Raw genomic sequence first — 27,623 nt, 5'->3', positions numbered from 1 at the left:
GTTATGATTACAAAAGTAACAGTCCTTGGATCTTTAATGTGTGCCAAATGATTTAAAAAAAAAAAAACTTTAAACAGCCAATTAGGAAGAAGTCACTGAGAGGACAACAGAGTACAAAAGGGAGGGAACATCAACTGTGCAGATTCATCGTGTTTTATTGAGAGAAAAAAAACAGACTACATTGGTCAACACAGTAGCAAGGTGGCAAGAACTATGTGAGTACGATGGGTTCTCTAACATCGGTGGATCAATTAATTGTTTCATTCATCAGTTTCCCTTCATACATTCAGTATAGCAAATACATGGCAAAATAAAAGTCCTTTTCCTCACAAAATACTTTGTAGATTTCAAACAATGAGCCACTTTTTCACACACAATTCAAATGTCTACCAGTAAAGGACATTTTATTGTTGCATAAACTGTGTATTGTGCACAGAATCTACATGAAACCATGAGAAGGGAAATATTTCCCTTCATCAAAAGGTAATTTTTACCCATTTAAAATACATACCAGCACTGAAATCTAAATCAGGGTGGGATCCATGGCTCAGATTGAGCCCCGTGGCTGTCGTGTTTGAAGGGACACCCACACAGAGTGGACTTCTGGATACATATTTATTTAAATATTTCATACAAACTTAATGTATATAAATAGCCTCCTCATTTCAAACAGTGACATACTGTTTGACTTCACTCAAACGACAAACCTGTTTCCCAACATGTCACTCTCCCTTCATTCTCACAACTTCAGTATATCACAATGCCTTTTTAAAAAAAAAAAAAAAAAAAGACACAAATAATTTGACAAAAAAAATAAATATATATACATATATTTATTTTTTTTGGCAAGTCAGGAAGACAGCCTCGGTGCTGGTCTGTTTCATCAGTATCAGGTCACACTCATTTACATCTGCATCTGTTCATTTTATATCCAAACACATACAAGCCTAAAAAGACTTTATGAGGCCGCCTCTGTTCCTCTTTCAAAATCTTAAAGGGACAGTTTACCCCAAAATAAAGATGCAGGCTTTATCTTCATAAAAGCATGTCAGTAGTGTCTCAGTTGACAGTTGCAGGCCCTGACAGATTTGTTTCTGACCACTTAAAGTCATCTTTAAATATGGTAGATGCAAGCATAAAAAGTCACGTGTTTTGTTGCCAAATAATTTTCTGAATTGTTTTTCTTGAATTATTTTATTTGCTATTGTCAGTCCAAAACTGTATACGGTGGAAAAGTGTGGTGGTGAACAAATCTGGAGAAACTGTAAAATCACAACTGCGTTAGGCTTTTACTTCCATTTTGAATTAGCCAGAAAAAGATGGGCCTGTGCCTTTCCCCACTTATTTAAAAGGCTAACACAAAGTGTTTGCAGGTTTTATGTATCTCTGTCAAGTTGAAGTCTTAATTCTGAAAATCTTTTTGAAATCACACCCAATTTTGGACACTATTATCCCTCAATAAATTAACTTTCAGTAAAAACATCTTTTCTGAGCAATATAGACAAAATCAAATGTCATGATATTTTTGACCAAATAGCTCAATATCAGTGTTGGAACGATATTGTAGGGATGAGTGTCTTTTCCAAAATATTTACACAATGAGGTTTTTGATGAATAATTATCAGTAAGTGGGTAAAGGCAAATAACAAAACAGTCCGGTAAGTTCACAAAATTACATCAGTTTACTGCAATGCAGCTTTTAAAACCAGGAAAAGACGTCACTAAAGCGACATTACAATATTACGAGATCCAAAATCGAATACAATATCTTGTGTCATATCATCTTACCCTGTCCTGTCTTCACATAGTAGTTTTTACTGTAGGTGACATGAGCTACCTATAGATGAGAGATTCAATAGGAAATGATGTGTGCATGTAATCCAGCGCAATCTGATCTCTGCGATAACAGCTGTTTACAGTGCTCTTTCAACTCAATGCCATTACAATTTCCTGGTCAACTATATGCGACCTAATACTTTAATGCCACTGCTGCACAACAGAAGCAACTTGCAAACCACGTGCTGGCTTTTATTGTGAAGCAGCCACAGGAAATGCAATATATTTGTCAATTTGATTGCAACTTTTAAGGGGATTAGACAAAGTCTGAACTTTCATTTTGGAGTGAATTATCCCTTTTACACAAACCTGATGCATACAACAAACATGTTCTTTGTACACAAAGCTTTGCATAAGTCCGGTTTCTCCATATGCAGATTGTGCAATGTTTCCCTTTTTGTGGCTAATGTAAAACACCATTGAGCCACGTGGATCCCTTTAATAGAGCAGATTGTCTGAGGTACTGAGAGAGACGAGCATGCAGGCTGGTGAGATGTCAGGTTGGGGGAGATATTCAGTGTGTCGCAGGGGATGTTCAATGATTCCTTTGAAGGCATAACAGCGGTGAAAAATCCTCTCGGTCTGTGTTAGACGATTGGCGCTGATCTGTCATTTGTGACAGTTGGCCTCAGCTTGACCGTGGCAAATGGATTCCCTCCTCTGCAGGATGAAAATGGGGGGGAAATTAAAAAAAAGCTGGTGTAACATCATATTCATAATTTGCTGAGTCGAAGGCCAACTTTTACTTACACGCGCACAAATCTGTGAATTTTTGTTAGTTGTGTTAGGTCACTCACCCTAGAAAAGGAGCCTTTGCAGTCCCATTGACTAAAGAAACCTGTTGTCAAAAAAAACAGAAGAAAAAGACCCTTGAAGATGCAGTGGACGAAGACAGACAACATTCAACACACACCATCACAGTCAACAAAAACTCCCTCCAGCTGTGAAGGAAGTAGGAGTCGACGGACTGGTTTGATAACCCCCCCCACACACACACACCCGAGTGGTGCAGCAGAGCTTTGACACAGAGTTATGCTACAACCTCAGCAAGTCTGGAATCCAGACAATCGAGAAAGGCTGGCAAGAGACACACACACTCCTCTTTTTCTCTCACCTGAGCACGGTGATAATCTTAGAGCCAAGTGAGCATGAAGACGATAACGTTGAGGCACATAAATACCCGCACTGTGTGCCCACCCGCCCCCTCAGTTTTTATCAGATCAGATCATGTACTTAAATTAAGATTGTATCAATATTTATTCAGTGTGTGTGACAAGGTTTGATAGAGACCTGCTATTTAACTGATTTTACTGTATTTTTTAGGTGCATAGATGTACACAACATCTATTTTACAAGACTTCTTTATTGTTTTGATTACTAATTACAGGAAAAAAGCATTCCACATTGTCTATTTGGTCTCAACACACTTTTATTTGTGATTAAATGATCCTCGTATCCAACATTTATGTTTAAATTTAAGCCTCAGGTCATTTGGTGAATTTAAAGAACTCCAAATTTGACTGAGAATCCTTATTTGATATGCCTCCATTTAGAAAGCTTTCATTAGGGATATACAAAATAAATAAAAGTTAAACTGCCAAAAATATGTCAATAAGAGATTAAGATTAGTTATGTTTTCCCTGCAAGCAGCAATGTGGAATAAGTATCAATCAGCTCAATGTTGGCAGAAAGTCACATCTGTATACAGTTCTGCCCTCCAAAGCCAAACTTAGGAATTAATGAAACATATTTGGTCCAAATGTAGTTAAAACCTGACTGATATAACATTACAGCTAACTAGCCTACGTTAAATGCCCCTTTTTTCCTACAATAGCATAAAAGTGTTTTGTTTTTTTTACAATATTTGTTGCACACTTTGGTAGTAAGTAGTCTTAAAATGTCAAATCTATCCAAATGCAAGCCAATTCATGATGCAAAGATTCCAAAATTGTTGTGTTTAAAAGGATTTATCCTGTTTGAATTTAATGTATATGAAAGTGTCAAAAGTCTACATAGGGTGCTGACTGCAATGGGCAGTAGAATTATTGATCATACAAAAGTATAGATTATTGTAAAATTAAGAAAATAATTAAATAATAATATACCCGACAACACTGTTTAATAGCTATTAGTGTCTTTTTTTTTGTAGTGAAGAACACTTTGACCAATTTAGTGCTTTCCAGTGAAACTGAGACCCCCGATTTAGTAAGAGCAGTCAGCCTTCTGACTTAATCTGAACAAATGTTTTAAGGAGGGTGAATTACTTTTAATATGTGGCATTATGAAATATTTTCATCCATTCTGGATTCCTTCCTTAAATAAGATTATAAAATGTGAGACTCGTGGGATGGGAGGTGTGTAGGAAGGGTTTAATTCTCCCTGCAGTTTATTTCATGGTGAACACCTGAGGCAGCAGATACAAAGGACAGTACAGGCAGTACAGTACAGGCAGAGCAATAACGGAGGTGATACGGGAGGAAGAACTGTGCCTGGGCTTGTCGGCTGGCTGGACAGATAATAGTTCATTCTCACTCAGCTGACACAGTGTGGCCACAAAATGAAACTGTGTCTGCACCCTCTTGTCCTTTATGCTCTCCTTCTCCTGCAGTCTCTCCATTTTTTTTTTTTTTTAACAGAACCTCTACAGCATTTGTGTTTGCATCAGTAGAAACACATTCTTTAGGGAAATAATCATTTAGATAAATAGAGTGGATTTCCTGTTACTGAATAAAGCAATTGAGGTGTGTTTCTGGCTGAGGCTTGTTTTAAGGGTGTGGAGGCGATGACTGCGCAGGAGGAGATGTTGATAAGCCTCGATTAGTCAGACTAAAAGTTCAACCAGTGTGATGGCATTTTGTGGTGTGGGCGTGAAGAGTGGGACGGCCTTTTGTAGGACATGTGACAGACACCTTCAGACAGTAAAACATGGCAGCTGCTATTGACCACTCAGCTGATCCACTATAGTATACCAAGTGCCTGATCCACAACAAACTCCACAGTTTTAGCTTTCAGAATGGCTCTGCATACTGCAGTGTTTATCCTGCCTAAACATCTATTGGATTTAACTCCAGCGATGCATCCTGATGAGTTTTGGGATTCCTTTAAATTTCCTCTGAAGTAAAGGCTGACATTTGTGGAGCAAAGTGAAACAAAGAGTCGAGTGAAACCTAACTTCCGGGTTCTGTTCCAGAAATAACAAAAGCTCATTGTTAATGGCTCCCACATGTGTAACAATGCTGTAACTAAAAATACATCCTGTTTGTCCTGTGGTTCAATTCAAAAGATTTAGAGAAGGAGGGCAGGCTTTTGAAAAACACTGAAAAGTGTTGTTTATGTAGTGTTTCAATTTAGCTGATATTAGCAGAAACATCTGATGACGAAGCCTGAAGGCCTCAAACAGTAACTCAAGAGCTTTCCCGGAGCAGCCATCTTGGATTTTGAGGTCAGTGTTGGTGAGGTTTTTCCAACTGTCCAAGTCGGGTTATTAACTTTAGAGTGCGTTCCTTTGTCACTTGCATGTTAGCATCTGTGTCAAAGTACAACCTGACAAAGCTGCAGGTATGACAGAAGACTCCTTATATTAAAGATTACTGGTCTGTCAAAATAACAAGACGGTCTTACCGCATGAACCATACTTGATAATGCAAATGTTTAATGGCAATAATAACTCATAATAGGAGCAGCAAATTGGACTATTAAAAAAATGTTGCGTTATTCAGAGAAGAGCCTCTTTTAGGCACAACAACCGACCATCTTGACCCACAATAAAGATGCCTTAAACAGTTATTTTTTGTAAACTTACATTTTATATTAGTATGTTACAGTGCCATTCCCCAGCCTGAAGCCCATGTTTTAGTTTGTTTTCTATGTCCTGTGTTTATCCTAATCTTTGGTTAAAACGTTGATTACACTTTTTTTTTTTTTTTTTTTTTAGCAAACATTAAATGTATTTATTAGAAGTCCTACAATTACATAATTAACCTGCACACGACTCGCTCACACCATTTCCAGCAGTCACAGATGCTTGACATCAAACTAAACCATCAAACTGAAGGGTGAATGTTTGTCTCTTTCTGTAATCAAAAGATTATATTAAAAATGTGCCTCAGCGAAAGGAGATGGTACATTCTGCTGCCGCTCCATGTGATTAAACAGTCTGACAAAATGGGGATGTTTAAACAAAAAAAAAGGATCTTGTACTGATTTAACAATTGCAACAGATGATGTGGTTTTGTGCTTACGTGCTGGTACTGACCGTGTTCTGTGGCGAAGGCGTTGAGAGGACCACCCGGCTTGAGGGGGCGTTGTCGCTGTAGTCTGGCGGCGGCAGCAGCACCGGCTCCTCCTCCTGCCGCTCCGTCAGACTGACCACACTCAGGCTACGCACCGGCGTGCCGAGATTGCTGCTGAGATGTATGACATACAGCTTAAAACAAAGGTGTCTAAGGTATCAAACGGCAGCTGTGAAACAACTCGATGATTCACTTCCTGGTGTGCGGTGATATTTTCTTACCTGTTTGATAAATATGGTTCAGGTCTGCAGTAGGATGAGGGAAACCAGCCCCGCCTAATAACAGAGACACGTCGCAATATCAGAAAACAATATCACATCATGAGTCATACTTAATTTACTGATCAATGATTATTATCGTTAAAGGTTACCATGGGAATAACTAGTATCTCTAGGGTTCTTTTAAAAATATACAGAAAGGCTTAGCTACAAATGCCAAGGCTAAAAACTCAAAAGACAAAATCATAACCAGAAATATGGAAGAAAGTGAGAGATTAAGCAATAAAACATTAAAAAAAAAATATATATATATATATATTAAAGCTGAAAGTAATAATTTAACTATTTGATTGACGACAGAAATAAATCTCTATGTCTGTATTAGATGATGTACATCAGTGCGTCTCAGCCTGGGTGGCATAATAATAGAATAATATGCCCAAAAATCAATTCTTCTAAAATGGTAAATGCGTCTGTTGAAGATATTCCCCATTTTTCATGCATACAACAGACTGCAAGTGATCTGTTTTTTTAAGGGTTTGGGAGTTTAAATAGTTGACGGCTGCAGACAACACACTTGAACAAGATGCACATATAAGCCACAAAATATTTGACAGATGCAAAGATTTTCTTCAGCAAGGCTCAGAAGTTGTCTCCAAGTCACGGTTTAAGAAAAATAAAAAAGGGTGGCTTACTAGACCAATGTGCTGGATTTGTTGCTAAGAAACAGAATGTCCTATGATTTATCCCAACATGTCTTCTTCTCGAACAAAAAACCCCCCACCACTGACTGCATTAAAACCACTTTGATTCGACAGGCAGGTTACTGACAAACACAGTGAGCAGATAAGGCTTGTGTTATTCCCTTTCAAAGTGGGAATAAAAAAAACAAAAAACATTTGACGCAAACTGTGAGCACTCCGTAATCCTGCATTAGGAGACTTAATTAATCCAGTGAGGAGTTGAGGATGATTGTAATTATTTAACTAAAAGGCTACTTTAGAGGTCTATTCATGCTGCAGCTACTTAAACAAAACACAATTTGCTGTACGGAAACATTTTCAAACAGGTTAATCAGAGAAAACGAGAGACAAAGTGAATGGTGCAATGTTTTTATAGGAGAATATTAAGCAGGGAAGAATTTGAATCAGTGCCTGAGAAAAACATTTCCTTCTCACATGTAGCTGTTGTAAAAATTTTTTTAATTCTGTCTGACTTATCATCAGGTGTCAGTAGGAAGTAAAATAAAAATGATTTGTTCATTGTTGAGTAACAACCGTGTGTGGTGTTGTTAGGCAGGGCAGGAGTGTAAGAGAGAGAGAGAGAGAGAGAGAGAGAGACGCACAGAGCTTTATGACTGTCGTGTTGAACATACCTGACATACTCTGCGTTTCCAGGTATGATGTATTAGCGCAGCAAAACATGAACAAACAAAACACGAAGCAGGGACTCGTACTGCCACCTGAGTTATGTGAAAAACGCCTGTGTGTCAGTTGCAGTTGCATATATGTTGGAATGAAAGTACATTTCATCTCGTGGGTGTGCCAACAGTTGTTTACATTGAAATCAAGTATGTGAGGGAGAGATTCCACAATAAAGCTTCAGTTTTAGTTATGTTAGCATTAAAAACTCCAAATATTGTATTGTGATCCAAAGGTTAAGCGATGACACTGGCATAATTTAATATTTTTTTATGATGTTTTCTTAATTTTTATGTTTTTATTTTTTTTTTATTTTTTGTGGACAAATACCAGAAAAAGTCCGAAACCAGTCTGTCAATGCTCTCTGACCTCCCTATAGCCTGTGCAAATTAGTTTTCTCTTGACACACAAGTCTTTAAAAAAAATGGTCACAAATACTGTATGCAGTTTAATTTTTTAAACAGGTGAAGCAATTTCCCGAAACAGCTGGGTACTATAGTTTTCACTGCTTGTAAGGAGGATTGGTTCATTGTGGGTTTTGGTCTTTGCATGGGATTTGTAGGCAATATGAAAATTATAGAATAAAAAAAATGTATCCTTTAAAACCAGAGATAAAAGTTCACTTAACTTTGACTAATCATGAAAAAAAACCAACCTAAACCAAATCAAAAAACATCAAAGTTCTTCTTCTTCTGACTTTGATTAAAACTCTAAAAGCTCATCATTGTTTATCAAAACTGAAAAATAAATATATCCATAATGCCTTAAAGTGGTTTAGATGTAACTCTACACCTTTATTTAGTTTGTATCGATCTATGATTATGAAAATGATGTCCGCCTACATCTCCACCCACTCCTCCTTCGCTCACCTGCAGCTCAATGATAGGGAAAGCCCCGCAGTGTAAGTGGATTAGTGTAAGCTGATTGGTTCCTCAGGTATGTGATGTATGAAACCCTGGCTGTCTGAATCCATGTTTTTAAGACCGTCACTGGTACATTACAGTTCCTGAGTGAGCTGCATATTTTGCTCATGTCTTGTAGCATAAAAAAAAAAAAAAAAAAAAAAAAAAACTTCAGGGACATGATAACAAGGTTAAAAACTTCATTTTCACTGTGGGGGGTCTTTAACATTTCCACGTGAGCAGTCTGGCATATAATCCTGCCGGTCACCTGTCAGCCATCAACATATCACTGAGTGAGAAGGTGGTTGAAGACTCACTGCCGTGTCTTCTCCAGCTCTCCATACAGCCAGCCGTCCTTCTCCTCCTTGAGGAGCAGAGCGATGATGTCGCCTTCGTCGAAGCTGAGGAGCGTGTCGTTGTTGCCCGCCGTGTGGGGGAAGATGGTCCTGACCCTGGTCTTCCGGCCCACGTCGAGACCCGATGACTGGGATGCCGACCGGGGCAAGCTGCCCTCTCCGAGACTGCCCTGGTCTGGAGGCAGAGGAGAGTCACACTAACAGATTAGACAAATATGTGTATTCACTCTGTAGTTAGACGACCAACACTACTCTTATATCTGTCGGTTAAATATGAGGCTAGCAGCAGCTTTGTGCTATGCTCACCACTAATTAGCACAGCATGAAGACTTCAGACAGAGTCAGACTGGCTGTTTGCAGTCTTCGTGCTGAGCGTAGCAGCTGCTGGTTGCAGCCTTATTTAACAGACAGATATTACATGAAAATGTGTTGTTTAACCTTCATTTACCTAGAGCCCAGCTTTATTTGCAGCATTTTTATGTGCTCCTCCGTATTTATCTTAAACTTATCCTGGAACCTGCATAGTATATTGTCTGTGTTTATTTTCTAAGTTGGATAGTCATACAAACATTTTGGACTGTCTCTCAGCGTTGATAGCGTGTCCCACACAAACACTCTTTGCCCCACATTTGTTTTAAAGGTATTTGGTCACTGTAGTTTTAATGAATCATGGCCAGGTGATTTATCTCAGACATTCATCATTTATGGGTGAAACATGTTTATTAAGCAGTCATCATTACCCAAGTTGTGGTCTGAGGAGGATGAGGAGAGCGGAGATTGGGGCTCTTGGCTGAACATATTGGCGAGCGGACTGATCTGAGCCTTCAGCGGTGGAGCAGGAGGAGGCCCCTTTGAAGCTATGTGATTCTGAGGAGATGACAAACAACAGCAGATGCAGTTATGACCATATTCAATCGTAACAAGCATTATGGCTGGATGACCTCATGAGGACAAAGTCCACATGAGTGCGCTAATTTTAGACAGACGTTACTGGATTTGAAGCTAATCGTCTTCCTCCTACGCAGCAATAAATAGCTGTGGCCAAAAACACTCAATGGACTTTAACACAACAGCGCGTGCAGGATGTCCCTTCGCTGGCAGCCGGCTGATGATGTCCTACTACTTTACACAAGAGTATCCATCTGATACAACAGGATGATAGCAAAGCCTCACAGGAAGATAGCAAAGCATGTGATCAATAGCAACAAGTCTCTTTTGAAATGAAACACAAAGTAATATGTGAGAGAGTAAAAACCAACATCCTGATCTCTATCCTCCTCATTCACGATCCAAACTCACCTTGTTGTAGCGTTCAACCAGCGGTGATTGTTCTGGGGTGTTGGACAGCTCCTCTATCATGGTCACCACTGTGTCCGGCACCTCGGTGATGTCCTTGCACTTTTCCTGCCAGCTGGGGAGCTTCACAGCCAGCATGTCTTTGGCCTGGAAACGCCAGGGGGGAAAAAATTGGGCAGAGCGGGTGTTAGACAATCCATAATTGTGGAAGGTGTGGGGTGGGTGGGTGGATTGGTGGGATCTGGCCTCATCTGTGTCCCTGCTTACTTTCTCGTGGAAGTTGCTAATTTGGTAGGAGAACATGCAGTGTTTGTCTGCCAGGAAACAGAAGCGCCTCTTTTCCTCCAGCAGGGCCTCTTTGCAGCCGTCGGCGATGAACTTCTGCATGTCCACCTGGCGCGACGAGATGGTCTCCATGTACTGCGGAGGTTCGGGGTCACGGGACGGCAAAGAGGTCACAGAAGGGGATTAATGACAGCAGCGATGACATGAGATACACTGTAATAAATGCATTTAGAAGATTTTCCACAAGTGAACACCAAGTGCACCAAATTAAACCACAACGGTTTGGAAGTCGGTGATTTATAATAATAAAACTTAAAATACTAATTAAATGTTTTTCTTTTCCCATTTCCTCTTTTCCTTCCATCTTTCTTTCTTTATCATTGTCAATTTTCTATTACATTTATTTAGTTTTACTTATTTATTTTCATCTGTTTTTATTTCATTTTTTGACTGCTATTACTTTAGCAATTCTTTTGATTTTCTGTTCATGGTATTGAATTACATCTAGTTAACTGCTAATTGAGGTCAAGCCAGTTGGACACACCTGAGTAACATCAATACTTATAACATGAACTTTCTGTAAGCCTCAAGTGTTAAACAAAACTTGTCGCTCTTATCAGCGCTAATAAAATATTTTTTAAACTTGATCTGTTTTTATTGGTAAAGATTGAGCTTATCGGTGTTTTTTTTTTTTCTTGACTACATGTTTATCTTGCAGTCGCCACCACCTCGGAGCATCAGTTGGGGGATTGTGCTGCTTTAAGTCGGACCCGAGATTGAAAACTGTGCCTTGATGGCTCCCTCTTAATGTTTGTGTGCCCAGATCACATTCACAAATCAACGCACTAATGAGCTTTGTAATCAAAGTCCCTGCACTTAGTGCTAACTCTATTTGGGTCTCCTGCTGCTTCGGGATCAATCTCAACTTGGCAGGAGACCAAATCAGTGCACTGAAAGACCCGCCCTCCCCACAGACAGCCTGAGAGGGAGTCTGCCTGTCACGCAGTGTGAATGGGTGAGTGGACCTGACATCAAACTCTTTAAAAAAAAAAAAAAAAAGGGTCTTCTCACCCGTCCCTTCATCCCTTTATTCTACACCCACGCCCCTATCGCTCCCATTTTCCCCAGGTTGTCATGGTGACAGTAAAGTAGTCTGTCTCTAAGGGCTGTGTTAAAGACCTTCCCTTCCTGTCTGGTCTCATTTTCTCGGACGCTGAATCATTCCCCATTTTCGCCGCAAACAACTTCCCTGACTCTCAGCGAGAGGGCAAAGAGCAGACGGACTGGAATGAGCTCATCACTAGCGGCTTACTCGAGCCCCGCGCATGATTACTAGAAACCTGTCCGGTTAGCCTCGTCTCCCTCGTCGTCCACCGGTGTCATTTTTATCAGATAATGAAAAGGTCAATTCTGAGGGAGGAGGGGCCCCCAGTTTCAGCTCGGCATGAGAAACAGGATCAGGCTATCAACCTCCACCCAGATATGACAACTTATTGTGCAGGTGTCCTTTAAAAAGGTGCCATTCAAGTGCAAAGATAAACAAGACTTGATAGTGAGTGCAGCAGCAGAGACAAAACGACTCTTAGAAGTCTGAACACCTACATCCCTTTTACAACCTGCAGTCACTTCTTGACTGTTCAATTAAAGGCTTTGTATAAACCTCTCAATGAAAGCCAGGTTTACACACCATCCATCATCAAAGTGTGGCCATGAAAACAGTCAATAAAAATAAAGAAAAAAAGGAGACAGACATGAGTTATTACTCAGGTTTCGCACTTCCTCTTTTATCTCATCTAAATTATTTACAAAGCAAATGTGTGTTTGAGATGTTCAGGCTGCTTGTTGGTAGCGGACAGGAGGGTGTAAACACACAGTTATGCCCAACATTTGGAAGCAACACTTCAACAAATATACCAACCGAACAGCCTAAAACAAAAAAGCTACTGAAGCAAGGCGATGTCAACACGCACCAGTAAAACTTCAAAGTGGTGTTTGTGTACTTGTGATCTCTCCGCAGTGGCACAGCTGTGTTTCCAAAGACATTTTTGAGATACAAGTTTGAGAGAGCACTTTGCTGTTTATCCACATCTGCTTGTAAATAGCTATTATGTATGTTCTATGGCTCTTTTATATAAGAGGCCATTGTTGTAGCATTGAACACTCAAATATCAAAACAACAACTTAATAGAATGAAGTAAGCTTTTATCCTTAATTTAAGGTAAACACCAACTTCAAATTTATAGTTTTCAATCTTAGACACATTACAAAGCTTTAAGTTTTATAATTAGCTAATTAGTCTGATTTCTCTCATAGTTTGAAGAAAACATAATTACAACATGACATAAACTTGCTGATGGTCTTTCAATGCACATTACTCACAATCACCTCAATGCATTCAAAGTCCATTAAAATTATAACATGCTGCACAACTCCTTTCTAAAACACCACACATTAATCAGTAAATGTTGAAGGCTGCTGTATCCTGATGTGTCCGAGAGTTAAATGAGCAACTAGACTCGAGGTAAGATTTGTAAAGTGTAAGTATTATGTTTATTCTGAAGAAATGGCCTTGTTAAGGTCAACTGATGATGTTTGTAACTAGTTGTGTGACCAATCAAAGCTTTTTCTAAATAGAGCGTTTACTCACAGCGTAATTGTTTTTTTTAATTATCATCATAAATCATCTACATTATGGGTTTATGGGACTGTGCCCTGGTCAGTAAAGACTAGTCTGACTTGCAACATCGACTACAACCTGGATGTCATCAGGGTTTGAAACTACAGTATGTGCCTGCAGACACACCTGCGTTTGTGCAAATTTGGGCGTGTGTGTGCCTTCAATGAAAACACAGCCTGTAGTTGAACACAGTCAGCCTTGGTATAAAGGTCATTATGTACTTCATGTAAAAACAGAGTATCTGTAAGCAGCTTTAGACATGGTGGCATCTGGATGGTTTTCCCTGTATAAGAGAGCATTAATGATAATCTTATGTAATTTTAAAACCTGGAATTTGAGTCCAGTGAGACCTATTCAAAGACTGTCCTTTAGCTGCTCATCACCAGCCACAGATACATTTTCAAGTTAAGCCACCTTTAGCAGTCGTATCAACAACGACAATCTTGTGTCTCATTATCAAATGATCTTTGACCTTACGTGAAATGACCACGACATCTTAACGCTGCATTACGTTGTGGTGTAATATGTGAAAATGGAAACAATGCCAGTAGAAATTCTATTAAAATTATTTGTCGTGGTATCCACATGAATGTGAGCCTGAACAAAATAACCATTCAGATCATGTCTTTATAATATATTGGATGGATGGAGACTGCTGTTCGTTTCCCGTTTCCAACCACAATCGGGAGTTTTTTTTAAACCCTGTTAATTGTTGCCACGACGATAAAGGTTGCATAACTTCAGGTAATAATAACTTCAACACACTACACGTTTCCCCAAACCTAACCACAGGGCTTTTGTGCACAAACCTGCAGGAGCACTAATGTAGGAAACACTGCAGGATTTGATGGTAGCAACAAATGACCTTATATGGTCATATGGGTTGGAGGACTAGTTTCATATTCACCTCACATGAAAACCACTACCTCCACATGTGTAGGACTATCTTAGCCGCATCTCTCCAAACCGTCATATTCTCTTTTTTTTTTTTTTTTTTTTGAGGCATCAGAGCAGAAACATTCAACAGCCAATCAAAACCAGTCATAACATTTGTACACGCTCTGTTTTGAAGGTATGGAGTCGGCTGGGTTTCGGTCTCACCTCATTCTCTTTGATCTCGTACTTGGATGAGTGCTTTCCCTGGCTTTTCCTCCGCAGCTTCTTCAAGTCTGTCTGAGAGCGCTCCAGGGAGTCATGCTTCAGCTTGTGCTCTGACTGATAGCGCTTGAAGGTGGCCTACAGTCAGACAGTTAAGAAGATGAGCAGATTGCCGCTTTTATGGAACAAACGTTCCTCAGATGTGAGATGCTGAAATAGGAACCTAAGCATCATCATTATCTTTTCCTCCGAAGCAGTTTTGTCTCCATGAAATGTGTTCATAAAAACATTCTGAGAAGTAGAGGGAGGATGGATCGGTGTACAGAAGAGGACACTTACATTCATGTATTTAACATCCATCTCTGTCTTCTTTTCCAGCTCTGTAATAATATCTTTGTGAAATCTCTTGAGCTGCAGAGAGAAAACACATCTTACACCGGTTGCAACACAAATCAAATATGGGACCTAAGAATGCGAAAGGCTGCAAATTGGTTGAGCTATTGAGTATTAACAATTACAGGACCAGACTTATCCTTTAAAGCTACTTACGTTCTCTTCCAGTTCATTGTGGACCTTCCTGTGGGTTTCTGAAATGTCCATCAGAACCACACCTAGAACAGACATCAGAAACAAGTATTTCAGAATAATTTAAACGAAAAGATGTAACACTACAGCAGGTTGTTTTTTCATTTACAGATGCATCACATTAATGAGCTTTAAATTTGCTGGGAGGCTATCAATGTCTTCTTTGGACAGAGCCTGCTAGATCTTCCAGTCTTTTTGTAAACTAAGCAAACTGGATGCTGTTTGTGGCTTCATATTTACTGGAGATAAACGAGAGCGGTAGCAAACTCTCTATTCTTCCAAAAACTGTGTTAAACTGTTCCTTTAAAGGGGTAGGTGACAGCAAGCATTTCAAAACCAGAGATCCAAAAAGTGTACAACGATATACAGACTCAAGAGTGGATGTGATCTATAATATGAAAAAGAACCATCAATGTTTAACACTTTCCAAACCTACTGCACAAATGTAGCCTGCTTTTTCCATCAAGCATTGCATACATCTTGACAGCCCATATTTTACACATGACTTTATCTCCTTTCAATATTTGAACAGCCGTCAATAAATAATCTCTATGAAACGCTCTGTTATTGTGCAGTCAGATACAGAACAGTCTCCATTCACAGACAGGCTACAGCACAGACAGAGCAGCATATGACACGAAACAATGGGAGTGAGTCAATACTGTAAACAGAAGTGGACAGTCGTAGCGAGGCGGTTTATAGAGCTACCTCTATCACAATAGGGTGAAATCTAGACTCAAGGTTTACTATAGGACACAATGCTCTGGTGAAAGCTGCAAAAACACAGTTTGTTTTACTGGACATCATATCTGGACATGTGACTGTGTCAGTGTGAGGGAGAAGAGCAGAAGAGGACAACCTACGTGGATTTCAACACCTTCAGAAGAAAGTAAAGAAAGCACAGGTGCCAGGTTTTTGGGATTTTTGGGGTGAAAAATGTCTAAAAGTTGCCCGAGTCGGCACACTCCACCTAAACACCTGCACCTGAACGACCGGCACCTGACATTACTCCCCCCTCTGCACAGAGCAAAACAAACATAATGACCTGGGGATACAGAGCTGCACTTCTGTGATCCGGCCAGGCAGCGTGCAGCTACAACAACATTGCCCTCTGAAGGTCACCAGAACGTACTGGTAAATGCCGCCTTTGTGTTCGGACGTGGGGGTGGCACTGGACGTGGAGCTGTTTGTACAGCCGCGACAACAGACTGCACGGCGTTGAAGAGGGGAGGCTGAGAAAAGGCCAGGAGGGGTTTTGGGTGTGTGTGTGTGTGGGAGAGGGGGGGGGGTCAAAGAGGCCAGTGTACACCTGCAGGTTTCACCTTTGGAGTGAGCAAGGTGTGAATCTGAGGGAGGGTACATGCTACAAATAGTCATCATAAGGTGCATTAATCTGACACATGGAAAACTGCAGGGAATTCACAGAGGCAAAGTATACAAAAAAAGTGAGAGAAGTGACACTTAAAAGGCTTTTTCTCCACGGAAATAAATTAAAACTGAATATAAGTCTATGAGAAATACGTACTTTGCTAAACAATCTACTGGACTACTATTCATAAACAGCAGCACAAGTAGCTTTTTCTTTTTCTATATCTTGTCTCCCATCTATGTCTGATGCTTGTGATTTGTTCTCTTTTGAGGATTTTAAGTACCAAAATAATCTAATCTCCCCTCCATGATTTCAAATAATCAATGTATTGTTCACCGGTTTGTTTTTTTTACACTGGTTAATACAAGGTTGATAAAAGATACTTGTGGAAAACTACACCATCCATGATTCATGCATTTTACCTATGATTCATGATTAAGAACACATTAAACCCTGCCCACCTAAAATGTATCATGTATATTACAGATGCAGCATCTTACAACTAAAATAAAATGAACTTTGACCTGAATCAGAAACATGCCGGGTGCTTGTGAGTATAAAGCTTGGTGAATGTAAAGATAAACACAACTGAAAACTCCTAATCCAACTGTGTTGTCGAACATAGTTCAAAGTTAAGCAGAAACCAATATCTAAACAGACATTTCTAATGGTGTTATACTTAAAGGTTAAAAACTGGACTTTATTTATATATTTGTAACGTGATCTTTGCACCACCTGTGTCGAATGCCTCTTTTACAACACTGCTGATTAAAAGGAAAAAAAAGAAGAAAAAGAAAAAAAGAGCAACGCCTTCTACATTCTCGACAGGTAACGCCTTTTATGAGCTGGAAATTCCATGTACCAACACAAACCCTGCCTATTTGGTGTCAAATAAGGAATATGAGGTGGTGTTGGCAGGACAAACACTGATAGCTGACCTGGTTGGCACGCTTTCTCTTTATTTCACCACTTTTAGTGGCTGACAATCCTTCCGCTACTCGCCAAGTACACAAATGATCTCCTGTATCAACTAGCCCCGGACCCGCCATTGGTCATCGTCTTACTGAGATGTATCACTGGGCTTGTCCACGCAGGCTTTTTGTGACGAAACATGGACACCTCATATGTGAATCAGGATTGAATGGTATCTCAGTTGCACATATTCCAGTGCTGTTGGGAGGAGATTGTGTTTGGCGGTAACCATGGATTTGCTACTCCCTCAATGCTATCAAGATGATGTCACTGTGATTAATGCTTAATTTACTGCAGTGACTGAGTGGTGACTTTGGCTAATCACCCTCTGGGAGGAAAACAATGTGTCATGTGATGGAAATATCAGCGTCTCTGTTTAAACATCGCTACTTAACTTTTGAGGATACCAATCAATTCCAAGGACTTAAGACACTTATTAAATAAAAAACTAAACCACATTACGTTACTAACCACCAGAACAACTAATAATTGGACACATAGGTGAGTGTGTTTTGTAAAATTTGGTCTTAAAATAAAAAGAAATTCTGAAACAAAAACACACGTGATGACTCGGCAAACTGCATTTGCCAATGAAATCACACAGCATGACCTAAAGCCCCAGTACAGCTAATAAATGGACACTGAACGTTCTGTCAACCACTGAATAAAAATGCAATCTAAAGTGGACGTTTGAGGGATACACTTCTAATAGAAGTATCCCATGAATACACTTAGTTCCTACACAAACACTGTGACAAACTTGTGCACAGACGATGCTTAGAGCACTTTGGGTTCCACTCTGCATTCATTATTACTAATCAAATATGCCGCTTTTGATTATTGATCATCAGTTTATTTCACAAAAGCAACCTTTTTTTGTTTGAATTCATTTAATAATGTTTAATGATTTCAGCATCCAGTCATTCTACTGCGTTTGCTGCAGATCAATAGCTGTGAAAACTGCCTTAACATAGAGCAATGACCTGTCATCATAAACAGCACATAACACAATTTAATACTACAGCACATAAAACTAAATGCAGCCCTGAGCATCAACAATAAATCTCGATTTATTTAATGCAACAAACTGAAATAGAGCATCAAATAGCTTTAAAAAGTTAGTTGAGGTTTGACTGTGTAAGTAATTAAGTCACATAAGTGAGGGTTAGAGGTGGTGGCTGCCGCCTCATATTTCATCTCTGCCACTAGATCCACACACTAAATCCTACACGCTGAACCTTAAAGACAACTGGCCCACTTCAAGACAAAGGTGTAAATAAAAGGAGATGAAACAGACCTTCTTCACAGGAGACATTTTGGCTTGTCATAGCAAGAAAAGCGCAGGTATTACTGATGACATTAAAAAAAATTATAAATGCATTCCACTAAGGTTGAGTTGCTTCCAGGGCCCTGACCCTGAGTCTGCTGGCTCACCACGGTGACTTTCACTGGACACTTAATGGAACTGTGACATCGTTAGCAAAATTTGCTTCACCTGTGCTTTTCTTAGTGTGCCGTGTCAGACTGTGTGCCATGAAAAATGTCAGTTAGAGGCTTTTTTTTTAAAATGGAGACATGCTCATTATTGAGAACTAGTCTTCTCTATCATTCTCTCTGTGCACTGCTAAGTTGAAGACGAGTACTTCTGTGACAAAGTCTGCTAAGTTTGCAGATGTTCTCACACAAAATATAACAGGGAAGGAGATAAGGTGCATTTTGACTTTTGGGGACCATTTATAGCCACCTTGTGCTTCTGTTGATGTTGTGTTTGTTAGGAGAGATAAATTGCCCATCTTGTAGGCTACTGATAGAAGAAATGGTGTGTAGTAACGCAGTCCTGTAAAATGTCTGGAAGCCACATGTTAGAAATGTCACCGAGCCTTATTAACCACAACATCAACCAGAAAAAATGTCTCCCCTGAAAAGCCAAAACCTGTTGCAAAAGCTATCGGCGAGACACACTGAGCAGTCTATCAGTTCTGAATCGTCATTGTCTGGAGAGAGAGTGGGAAAAAAAAAAAAAATCACTGGCTGACATTACCATTTTTCTCATGCTGACAGTGTGCTGCAAAAAACAATTTCAACTGAGGCTTGACAAACAGTGTAGAGAAAAGGTGGAAGGGGTGGGGTTCATGCTATTCATCCTCCAAGTAACAATTTCAGTCCTTGAATACCTGCTGCTTTTCAGAGTGGAGTAGCAACTCCCCGCTGAGTCCAGTCAGGCGATCATGCAGAGGAAACTTCTAAATGTACACCCACTGAAAACTATGACTTTTAAATACACTGATAGACATACGGCTCAGCAATTTCTTTTCTTTTTTTACTTTGGTGAACAAAAGTAAAAAGGACACGAGCCATAGAGTCAGCAGACTGACTCCGTACAGATGCATATTCATCACTAATATTTGCTTAAAGCTTACTTAAAGTTAGCCTGTAGCAAAACCTCTGAATGTACTGAACCAAGCGCTGACTTTATATTAAGTCAACTTTTAACTGGTAAAATATACTTTACAAATTAATACATTTCTTGTAAAATAATTGTTGTTGTTATTTTTTCCAATATTCAAACAATATCAAACTAGTAGTAGCTAATTAGCATGTGGTGCATTTAGTGATGGAGGGAGATCAATATTGTGGGGCTCGGGAAAGAGAGAGAAAAAAAATTTTATCGAGGTCACGAGATACTAAATCTTGGATGCAAGACTATTACAAGATAGATCATGAGAAAACACCCCGACATCTATGTCAATAATATCACCTCTTGGAGAAAGCGTTTCACGCTACGACAAAAGCAAACGGTTACTTACTCAATGTATTTATAGTGAGTAGCTAATAAATATGATGGCACACATGAGCCACAAAATTTGGTGCGCAGGATTTAGTATCTCGCAGCGTTTATATAATTTTTTTTCTCTTTATAGCCACTCCCGGGTGTCAAATTTGATCAGCATTATCAAGAAGTTGGCTATTATCATAAATGATTCAAGCAACAAGATTATCAAATGAATTCTCGACGAATAATGGTGCTACTTTTTGTGAATTTAGCAAAGTAAAAGAACCGAGGAACACTGGCACAGGGAAATACTTTCACTCATCTGTGTATAGTTTTTAAGCTTTCTTTCAGACAGCTGGCTAAAAAGCATTCTTCTACCACACTTTCACCTGGATTATAGCAACAATCTGAAAGAAGAATGTGGACAAAAAAAAGAGCAGCGCCAGAGTAAAAGCCTCAGGTGGCTTTCTGCAAATACCTGCCAACGTCTTTGACGTAAGTGCTTTTTACACCACACCATTCACAGAAGGAGGAAAGAATGAAAATCTTTACAGGTGTCTGCAGCAGAGAAGTAGCCAGTAATGCATCTGGTCTGTCATTTTTTACAGTTTAAAGTGCCCACATCAAGTACTCTACTGTCAGAGATGGAGTAAAGATTCACTTGAGGCCGTGATAAACAACCACAAACACTGTAGAAGTCAGTTTTCTCCTATTTTCATACAGTTCGAAGAGGCAGACGGAGTAACGGGGGACGAGGAGGATCAGTGGTGGGAACACAGTCTTCTCTGTCGGACTGTTTGTTCAGCGTGTTTGCTGTTCTACTCGCTGCGGTGGGTGAGAGAATTCACACCGTCTCGTTGTCTACTTCCAGGCAGTCGAGGAATGACTACAGAGTCTGGAGTTCAGGGCCTTTCGAGGCTTTTTACTTGAAGCAGAGCTTTTGATTTTGGGGTTGGTTTTTTATGTTAGGGGTCAAAACATGTGCAAGGTAAGGTCTCGAAAAGATAAAAAGATTCATACATGGAGATACACTCACACAGAAAGAGACTACACACACTCCAGGATAGCTGTAGCAAACAAAACTAATGGTGGGCCAAAAAAGTTGGCCTCTTACTATTAACCAAAAAGTTGTCCAATTGTAAAAAGCCAAGACTTGACAAACACTGAATTTTCAAGGTTGAAGCTGCCATCTGTGACTTTCCACATGCTCAAAGCACAGCAAAGCCAACACAGCATCTTGTGTGATGTTTGGGAAGCAGTTTCATGTTTGGTATGCAGTGACAACGTCATGGGACGACCATGTAACGTGAACACATTATTTAATGGAGTGATGAAATGCTGCCATTGTTCGCTGACAGGTGTGGCCAAACAAACTTGATCAACATTTCATTCCAGCAGAGCAGGAAATGTCTCAGATCGTATTAAATGTTTCAGCACCAAACATAAAAATTAGTTTTATCTTAAAAGTCAAGATACAGAATTCACTTGTTTGGGCTGGTAATTTGTGGCGAGATGGGTTTCATACATTTTACCTATAGTAACAGGGATCATAGTAAATAAGAAGAGAGCTTTTTTTCAAACCACAAACCTGTTTCAATACGACAGCCTTCTCAGCTTTTATCCTATTCAATTTTAGATTTAAATTTTCTCTGATCAAAACACTGTTTTCACAGTAACGGCTCAACAATTGTGATGCCTATGTTTGAGACTGGGTTGTGAAAGAAGCAAATCATGTGATGGAAATGTTCACATGGAAATGAGGTCAACGAGTGGGTCAATGGTTTCAAAACAGGACTTTCTCCAAAGAGACCGGCCTTTGAGTTTGTGAGAAACAAAAATCAACCTGGATTTTTTTAAAGTAATGTCTTTAATTTACGTAACATACATAACACAAATTAACTTATGCACGTAACACAAACTCTGACCTTTTCCGAATGCTAACCAGGTAGTTTTGGGGCCTAAACAAAGCTAAACTTTGCGGCAAAGTCACATGTAACCCAGACCATGATCTTTTCCTCAACCTAACCTTGTGGTTTTTGTGCCTAAACCTGAGGCACCTTGTTAGGTTAGGTTAGGTTAGGTTAGGTTAGGTTAGGTTAGGTTAGGTTAGGTTAGGTTAGGTTAGGTTAGGTTAGGTTAGGTTAGGTTAGGTAGTTACTTTATTAATTCCCGAGGGGACATTTTTTCACTACAGCAGCATACAGGAAGCAATAGATAATAATAGAATAATAGAAAGCAATAAAATAGCAGTAAAAATATAAAATGCACAGTATATACAGTATATACAGTACAGTATATATCTATATATTATATACAAACAACCAAGAACACAGACAACAGTGTTATTGTTGCGTGATGGATTTTGCCAGATTGTGCGCATGTCTGAGGTGGATTTGTTGAACAGTTGCGTGACATGGACGCAGGCCAATTTTCTATTGGTAGACCAAGAAAAGTAAGAAAAGTAGACCAAGAAAAACTGACAGTTTCAGAGGGGTTATTGTAAAACTAATACGTTCTGTGCTCTGGACCAACAGAGCTATTTCACATTATGATTAAAAGACTTGGTTGAGGCTGAACAATAAAAAGCAGAAAATCTCATCTGGGTTGCCTGGGATTGAGAAATTTTTTTTGACAAGACTTTCCATTTGTATTCTTTATGGTTTCATTTTCAGACCTTGGCACTACACTGCCATGGTGTTTTTGTCACTTCCTTATTCCTTTATTTACATTTTCACCAAACATGATAGACACACCTAATCTGGTCTCTTGCACACAGTGACAGCTTTGTGAACATCTCTCTATCTAACTTTATCTAGTCTGACATCTCATAAAATTTGGTTTGTGGCTTGAAGTAATGCAAATGCCATTCAAAAGAAGAGAAACTGTTTTGAAAAATGACAGTTATGTATGATGATGTAAATGGACAGAAAGATTCACTGTCCTCACAATTTTCCAGGGGTAAAAATGACAGCATTATCTTTCCATTTTAACCACCCTGCTCTGATTTTCTGCCTGTCACATGAACCTTAGCTTTCAAGAGGTCAATTTGCACATCCCTGCATTAAGGAGTGATTCAGTATAATACAAAAGGCTTGATGAGTTGTAAAAGTGACAAATTAAGACCCCTGGACAAAGTATGCCGGCTCCAGACTTTAGCACTAACAGAATAATTGGAGATGACTCATAGGATGGATGAAAAACGAGACTCTACATCCTTCAGAAAAGATACAGAAGAAACACTTCAATAAGATGTTGACAGTACAGAATAATACATTTCTGCTGCTACTGTGCCTTGAGGGTCCAATAAATTATATCTCCAGATGTTGTTCGTACTTTACTTGAATTGAGATGACGGTTACATGCAGGTTAAATATTACCGTGATGAAGTTTCTTCAAGAAAAACTTTTGATGGCAACCTGCTTTTGTCATCCAACAGGTAAAACATAAGCGCTCAGTTCCATGAAAAAGTCCCTTTCATCATGTCACGATAATGTCCAAGAATCAGTTTGACATTTTTGGAGGTGCACTGATTCGTTTACTTGTTCTAAGAGGAAGATATGATACCACTCACGTCTATGCGATATATAGCCAAAACCAGGGGGAAAAGCTTGCCTGGTTCTGTCCAAAAGTGACAAAATTTGACCCCTTAACCACAATAATTAAACCATATTTTGTTTGTTTGAGCCGTACAAAGCAACATGATGTGATTTTACAGGCGAATATTGCTCAGTCATGGAGCAGTGGCTTCTGGGAGTGTTGTTGTTACTGTGAGGTTGCAATAGGTAAATTTCAAAGTCATCTTCAGTTTCCAGGCAAGAAATAATCTGTCACGTAATCTCACTAAAACTACTAATTGTCTTTTTTTTTTTAACACTTTTGTATAGTATAGTATAAATGTTAATTAGTTAATTAAATCTATAGAGGAGCGTAGGTAGATTTTGTTAGCGATGGACAGAGACAGGCAAGAAGTATCTCAATTTCCAAGATTTATGCAAAATCTACAGCTGCTGGCTGTACTCTTCCATTTATATGCAAATATGAGCATGGAGCAAGCAAATAACGGCATCTCCAGTAATGTGACCCGACTCCTTTAAGTACATATAAACGTAAGTACAAGTTAGATTCATTTTTTTTAAGCTCTAGTCTTACAGCAGAGACACTCCTTTGAGATTACACTCCTTGAAGGTAGATTCAAACTTGAATTGCATGAGACTCACCGAGCTCTTTGGAGACTGGAGACGCGGTGGCAGTTTCTCCGATCTTTGACACTGCATCAAAATAGGCCTTTCCAGCAAGAGTCATTGCTTTGGAGGAGGGTAAGAGACAAACATCATCAAGTCAGAGGCTGTTAAAGAAGATTTCCAGGATATTTTTGAGTTCTGGTGAAAGTTCTGTTTAAAGCAGAGGAATGTGAGCAGCAGCAGACATTGATGCACAACAGGGTTCCCTGTAGGACCTGTGGATCAGCGAGCGGCATCCCGTACTGTCCTGTGTAAAGGTGTTTGTTTACCTGTGACTGATTTCTCGTAGTTCTTCCCGAGGTTGACCAGGTTCCTCAGGCCTGGGTTGAATTGCTCCACCACATTCTGGGGCAAAGAGTAGAGACACATTGTGGTGGATGAAATAAAGAACCACAGCTTCTCCTGATTTCGCACAGATTTGTAGTGTGTTTCTCTTTTCCTCACTCACAAACATATCATATCATTTCTTTTTTTTTCTTTTTTTTTTTTAAATAATGAATAATAAAACTCATGAGTCTATTTTCGTGGGAGTGGGTGGAGAAGAGAAACACATGAAAACAAGTGCAAGTGTCTGAGCTGTTGCTCTATAAATATCACCATGTGAGAACAATAAAACTTTCAATCTTTGACTTGACCCTTCACATATGCTGTGCAACTCCCTTTAAAAGAGCGAAGTCCCACACGAAGTTGCAGCTATTTGTGGCACCAACCTCATCACTCTCCCCCTCCACCTCCCCTTTCTTTCTCTCTCTATTGAAATGTCTCAACAATCAAGTGCTGCTCACCTCCCTGTCTCTCTCTCTCTATTCCCCTGGCACGCCCTCAATAGAACAAAAAGGGGCAGGTATGACTTTACATGGAGAGAAAACACAGAGCACAGGAGAAGAAAATAGGGAAACAGGTTCCTTGGTTTCCTTCTTTCTCCTTCCCAGCAGAAACTGTGGCACACTACAGATCAGACACACAGTTTGTGCTGCTAAAGCAGAGAGGACATTCAGAACTAATATAAAATTATCATTCCAACAATATATAAATTTCTAACTGTATAAAATAAATGAATTATGAGGACATGTGGTCCTCTCAGAGATAAGAAGACAACCATACAGACATCCTACTTATCCCATGTGAGCAGCTGCAGTGTCAACTTGAATGGATTAACTTGCAGTTTGACTAAACTCCTGATCAAATTACTGATAGGATAACTTTCGGTCTGTTAATGAACTACAACTGCTTAATTGATGGGGAAAAAAACTTTCTTCCTTCGTCACATCACACAGAGGTTTCTTAACAACAGTGTGGTTTGCTGTGATTTATAAGCCTGTATTTAATTAAATAACAGGGTGTGTCCCTGGAGTGGTATTTGTTTTGTTAGGCTTTCTTACACTTGTTAATAGAAAGTTTCAGTTACACCACTGATTCTTTTTACGACGTGAATAAAGGTATTTAATAAACGAGGCCATAAAAGGGCATAAAACTGTGACAAGTTTCAAAAAAATAAAAACACAGGCACACGCTGACTGTCTTTAACGATTCTATAGCAGTTCATTCTGATTTACAGACATCAATCCAATGCAACAAAACAAAACAAAAAAACTAACTATGACGTGCGAATTTCCCTTCTCGGCCTTATAATAAAGAGAATTAGTCATAACAGCCCATGTAAAAATGGTCAGTTTGTCCCTTCTTTGCTGAATGTATCACTTACCTTGTATGTACTTTCAGTGAGCTTGCTCACATCATCCGGAGCCCGAGACATGATGGCAGCTTGTTTCTTAAACCCCCAAAATTAAAAAAACAAAACAATGATAAAACAAAAATAACAACAATATAAAAAAATTGTTAAACAAAAAAGGTGTTGGGTAATCCAGGTGTTCACTAACTCCGAATAATAAATCCCACACAGCCGGTCTTGCTCCCTGTCTGCACCCGGACACCGTGTGGGCAGAAAGGAGATGCTCGGCAGCTGGCGGCGGACGCACTGACTGGGACACCGAGAGACTTCCCTGTGTGTTTAGTGTGGGTGATGAGGGCGGGGGGGGGAGGGTGCCATGGCGTCACGAGAGGAGGCAATAGGCTACAGATTTAAGAGCTCAGGTGGTGAAATAAAAAGCAATAAGGTGGTGACTGGTGTTTGTTAAGGGAGAAAAAAAAAACTTATGGAGACGTGACGCATTTTGGCACTGGGTTCTGGTGGTCACATGAAATACTCCGATTGGCCGAGAGAGGGCGCCTTAAAACAACAATTTGCACTTGTGAAATCAACGCAGTGATAGAAGAAATAGGCGACTAATATATAGGTCTACTCAATTTGTCTAACAAGTGACTGGCAGTTACTGTAAAACATGACTGTCCATGGCTTCATGGGGGCAATGTAGCCCAGCAGATGAAAAGCCACAATCAACTTTAAGTCACCACATGAAACTTAATTCTAGCCACAGGAGTGACAGTTTGGGCCTTTTGAGGGCTTTTTGGGAAAGTATGAAACCCAATATTTGTCTATGGAGGATAATTGAGACACAGAAGGACACAGAGGGCTGCACTGTTGCTAGGTTATGGCCCCTATTCCCTGACACACACACACACACACACACACACACACACACACACACACACACACACACACACACACACACACACACACACACACACACACACACACACACACACACACACACACACACACACACCTGAGCCACATTTGTCATTAACTCCTTTGATCTGACAGGCAGACAGACAGACATGTAGACAAACACAGAAAGACAGACAGACACTAAACTAACTGCAGGACTTTTTTGTCTTTTAATAGTTGAACAAACAGTACAAACAGACTCAGCCTTTCTCAGTAAAACTCCTCATAAAGTAACAGTGATGTTAGTTGTTCCCTGTTATGTTGGTTTGCTTACAATGTAGCTTACATTAGCTAACTAACTGACTTTGTTAAGTTTAACTAATGCTGCATATAGATGAAGTGTTAGCTAATGTTAACATTTTCACATTTAGCTCCCTTATAAGCTGCTCCAAATAAAATGAAGAAAATTCAATGCATGTCTTGTGATGTAAACTGGAGCGTGGCTGGCGGACAACCACCTGCTCGTATTTTTTGTATTTCTTTATGTGTAGGGAGAGAACATGTAGCTGACTTTTTATCATCACCTTGTATTTTAACCTGGTATCTTAATCAACACAAAATGTATAAATAATCCTAGTGACAAGTCACTTTGAATCAGCTGCTAGTTGTATGATTCCTGGGCTGATACCCCCACTGTCCTCGTCACATTGGCCTTTGGTCTTATTGCTGTGAC

General features: G+C 39.6%; 1 protein-coding gene across 2 annotated transcripts; it reads right to left on the bottom strand.

The window, feature by feature from the left end:
• Positions 1-143: 143 nt before the first annotated feature.
• baiap2l1a (BAR/IMD domain containing adaptor protein 2 like 1a) lies at positions 144-26,267 on the bottom strand. 2 transcript variants are annotated; one of them, XM_069691347.1, is made up of 14 exons: positions 26,027-26,267; positions 24,591-24,666; positions 24,298-24,384; positions 14,931-14,992; positions 14,721-14,792; positions 14,385-14,519; positions 10,589-10,741; positions 10,325-10,468; positions 9,766-9,892; positions 8,987-9,200; positions 6,350-6,403; positions 6,092-6,242; positions 2,634-2,674; positions 144-2,496 (listed from the first exon to the last, which is right to left on the bottom strand). In XM_069691347.1, exons 1-14 carry the CDS (start codon positions 26,075-26,077, stop codon positions 2,424-2,426), a joined length of 1,440 nt encoding a protein of 479 aa, XP_069547448.1. In that variant the 5' UTR covers positions 26,078-26,267; the 3' UTR covers positions 144-2,423. The 2 variants fall into 2 exon arrangements, with proteins under 2 accessions (XP_069547448.1, XP_069547449.1); XM_069691348.1 differs by having other exon boundaries at positions 6,092-6,239.
• Between the last annotated feature and the right edge of the window lie 1,356 nt (positions 26,268-27,623).

This window comes from Brachyistius frenatus, unplaced genomic scaffold, assembly GCF_029030835.1.
Source record: "Brachyistius frenatus isolate BFR_SWC_R1_liver_20210118 unplaced genomic scaffold, ASM2903083v1 Contig_11, whole genome shotgun sequence".
Lineage (NCBI taxonomy): Eukaryota > Metazoa > Chordata > Actinopteri > Embiotocidae > Brachyistius > Brachyistius frenatus.
Note: the sequence above shows the minus strand (reverse complement) of the source record. Positions and strands in the feature narration are given on the sequence as shown.

What these genes read in the sequence shown, in the direction of transcription:
- baiap2l1a (XM_069691347.1), bottom strand. Translation starts at nt 26,077, where the DNA reads ATGTCTCGGGCTCCGGATGATGTGAGCAAGCTCACTGAAAGTACATAC. An exon ending in TTAGCAACTTCCACGAGAAA is followed by an intron (nt 10,469 to 10,588) that starts GTAAGCAGGGAC and finishes TGGCGTTTCCAG; the next exon opens with GCCAAAGACATGCTGGCTGT. An exon ending in GCAAAGGCTCCTTTTCTAGG is followed by an intron (nt 2,497 to 2,633) that starts GTGAGTGACCTA and finishes TTCATCCTGCAG; the next exon opens with AGGAGGGAATCCATTTGCCA.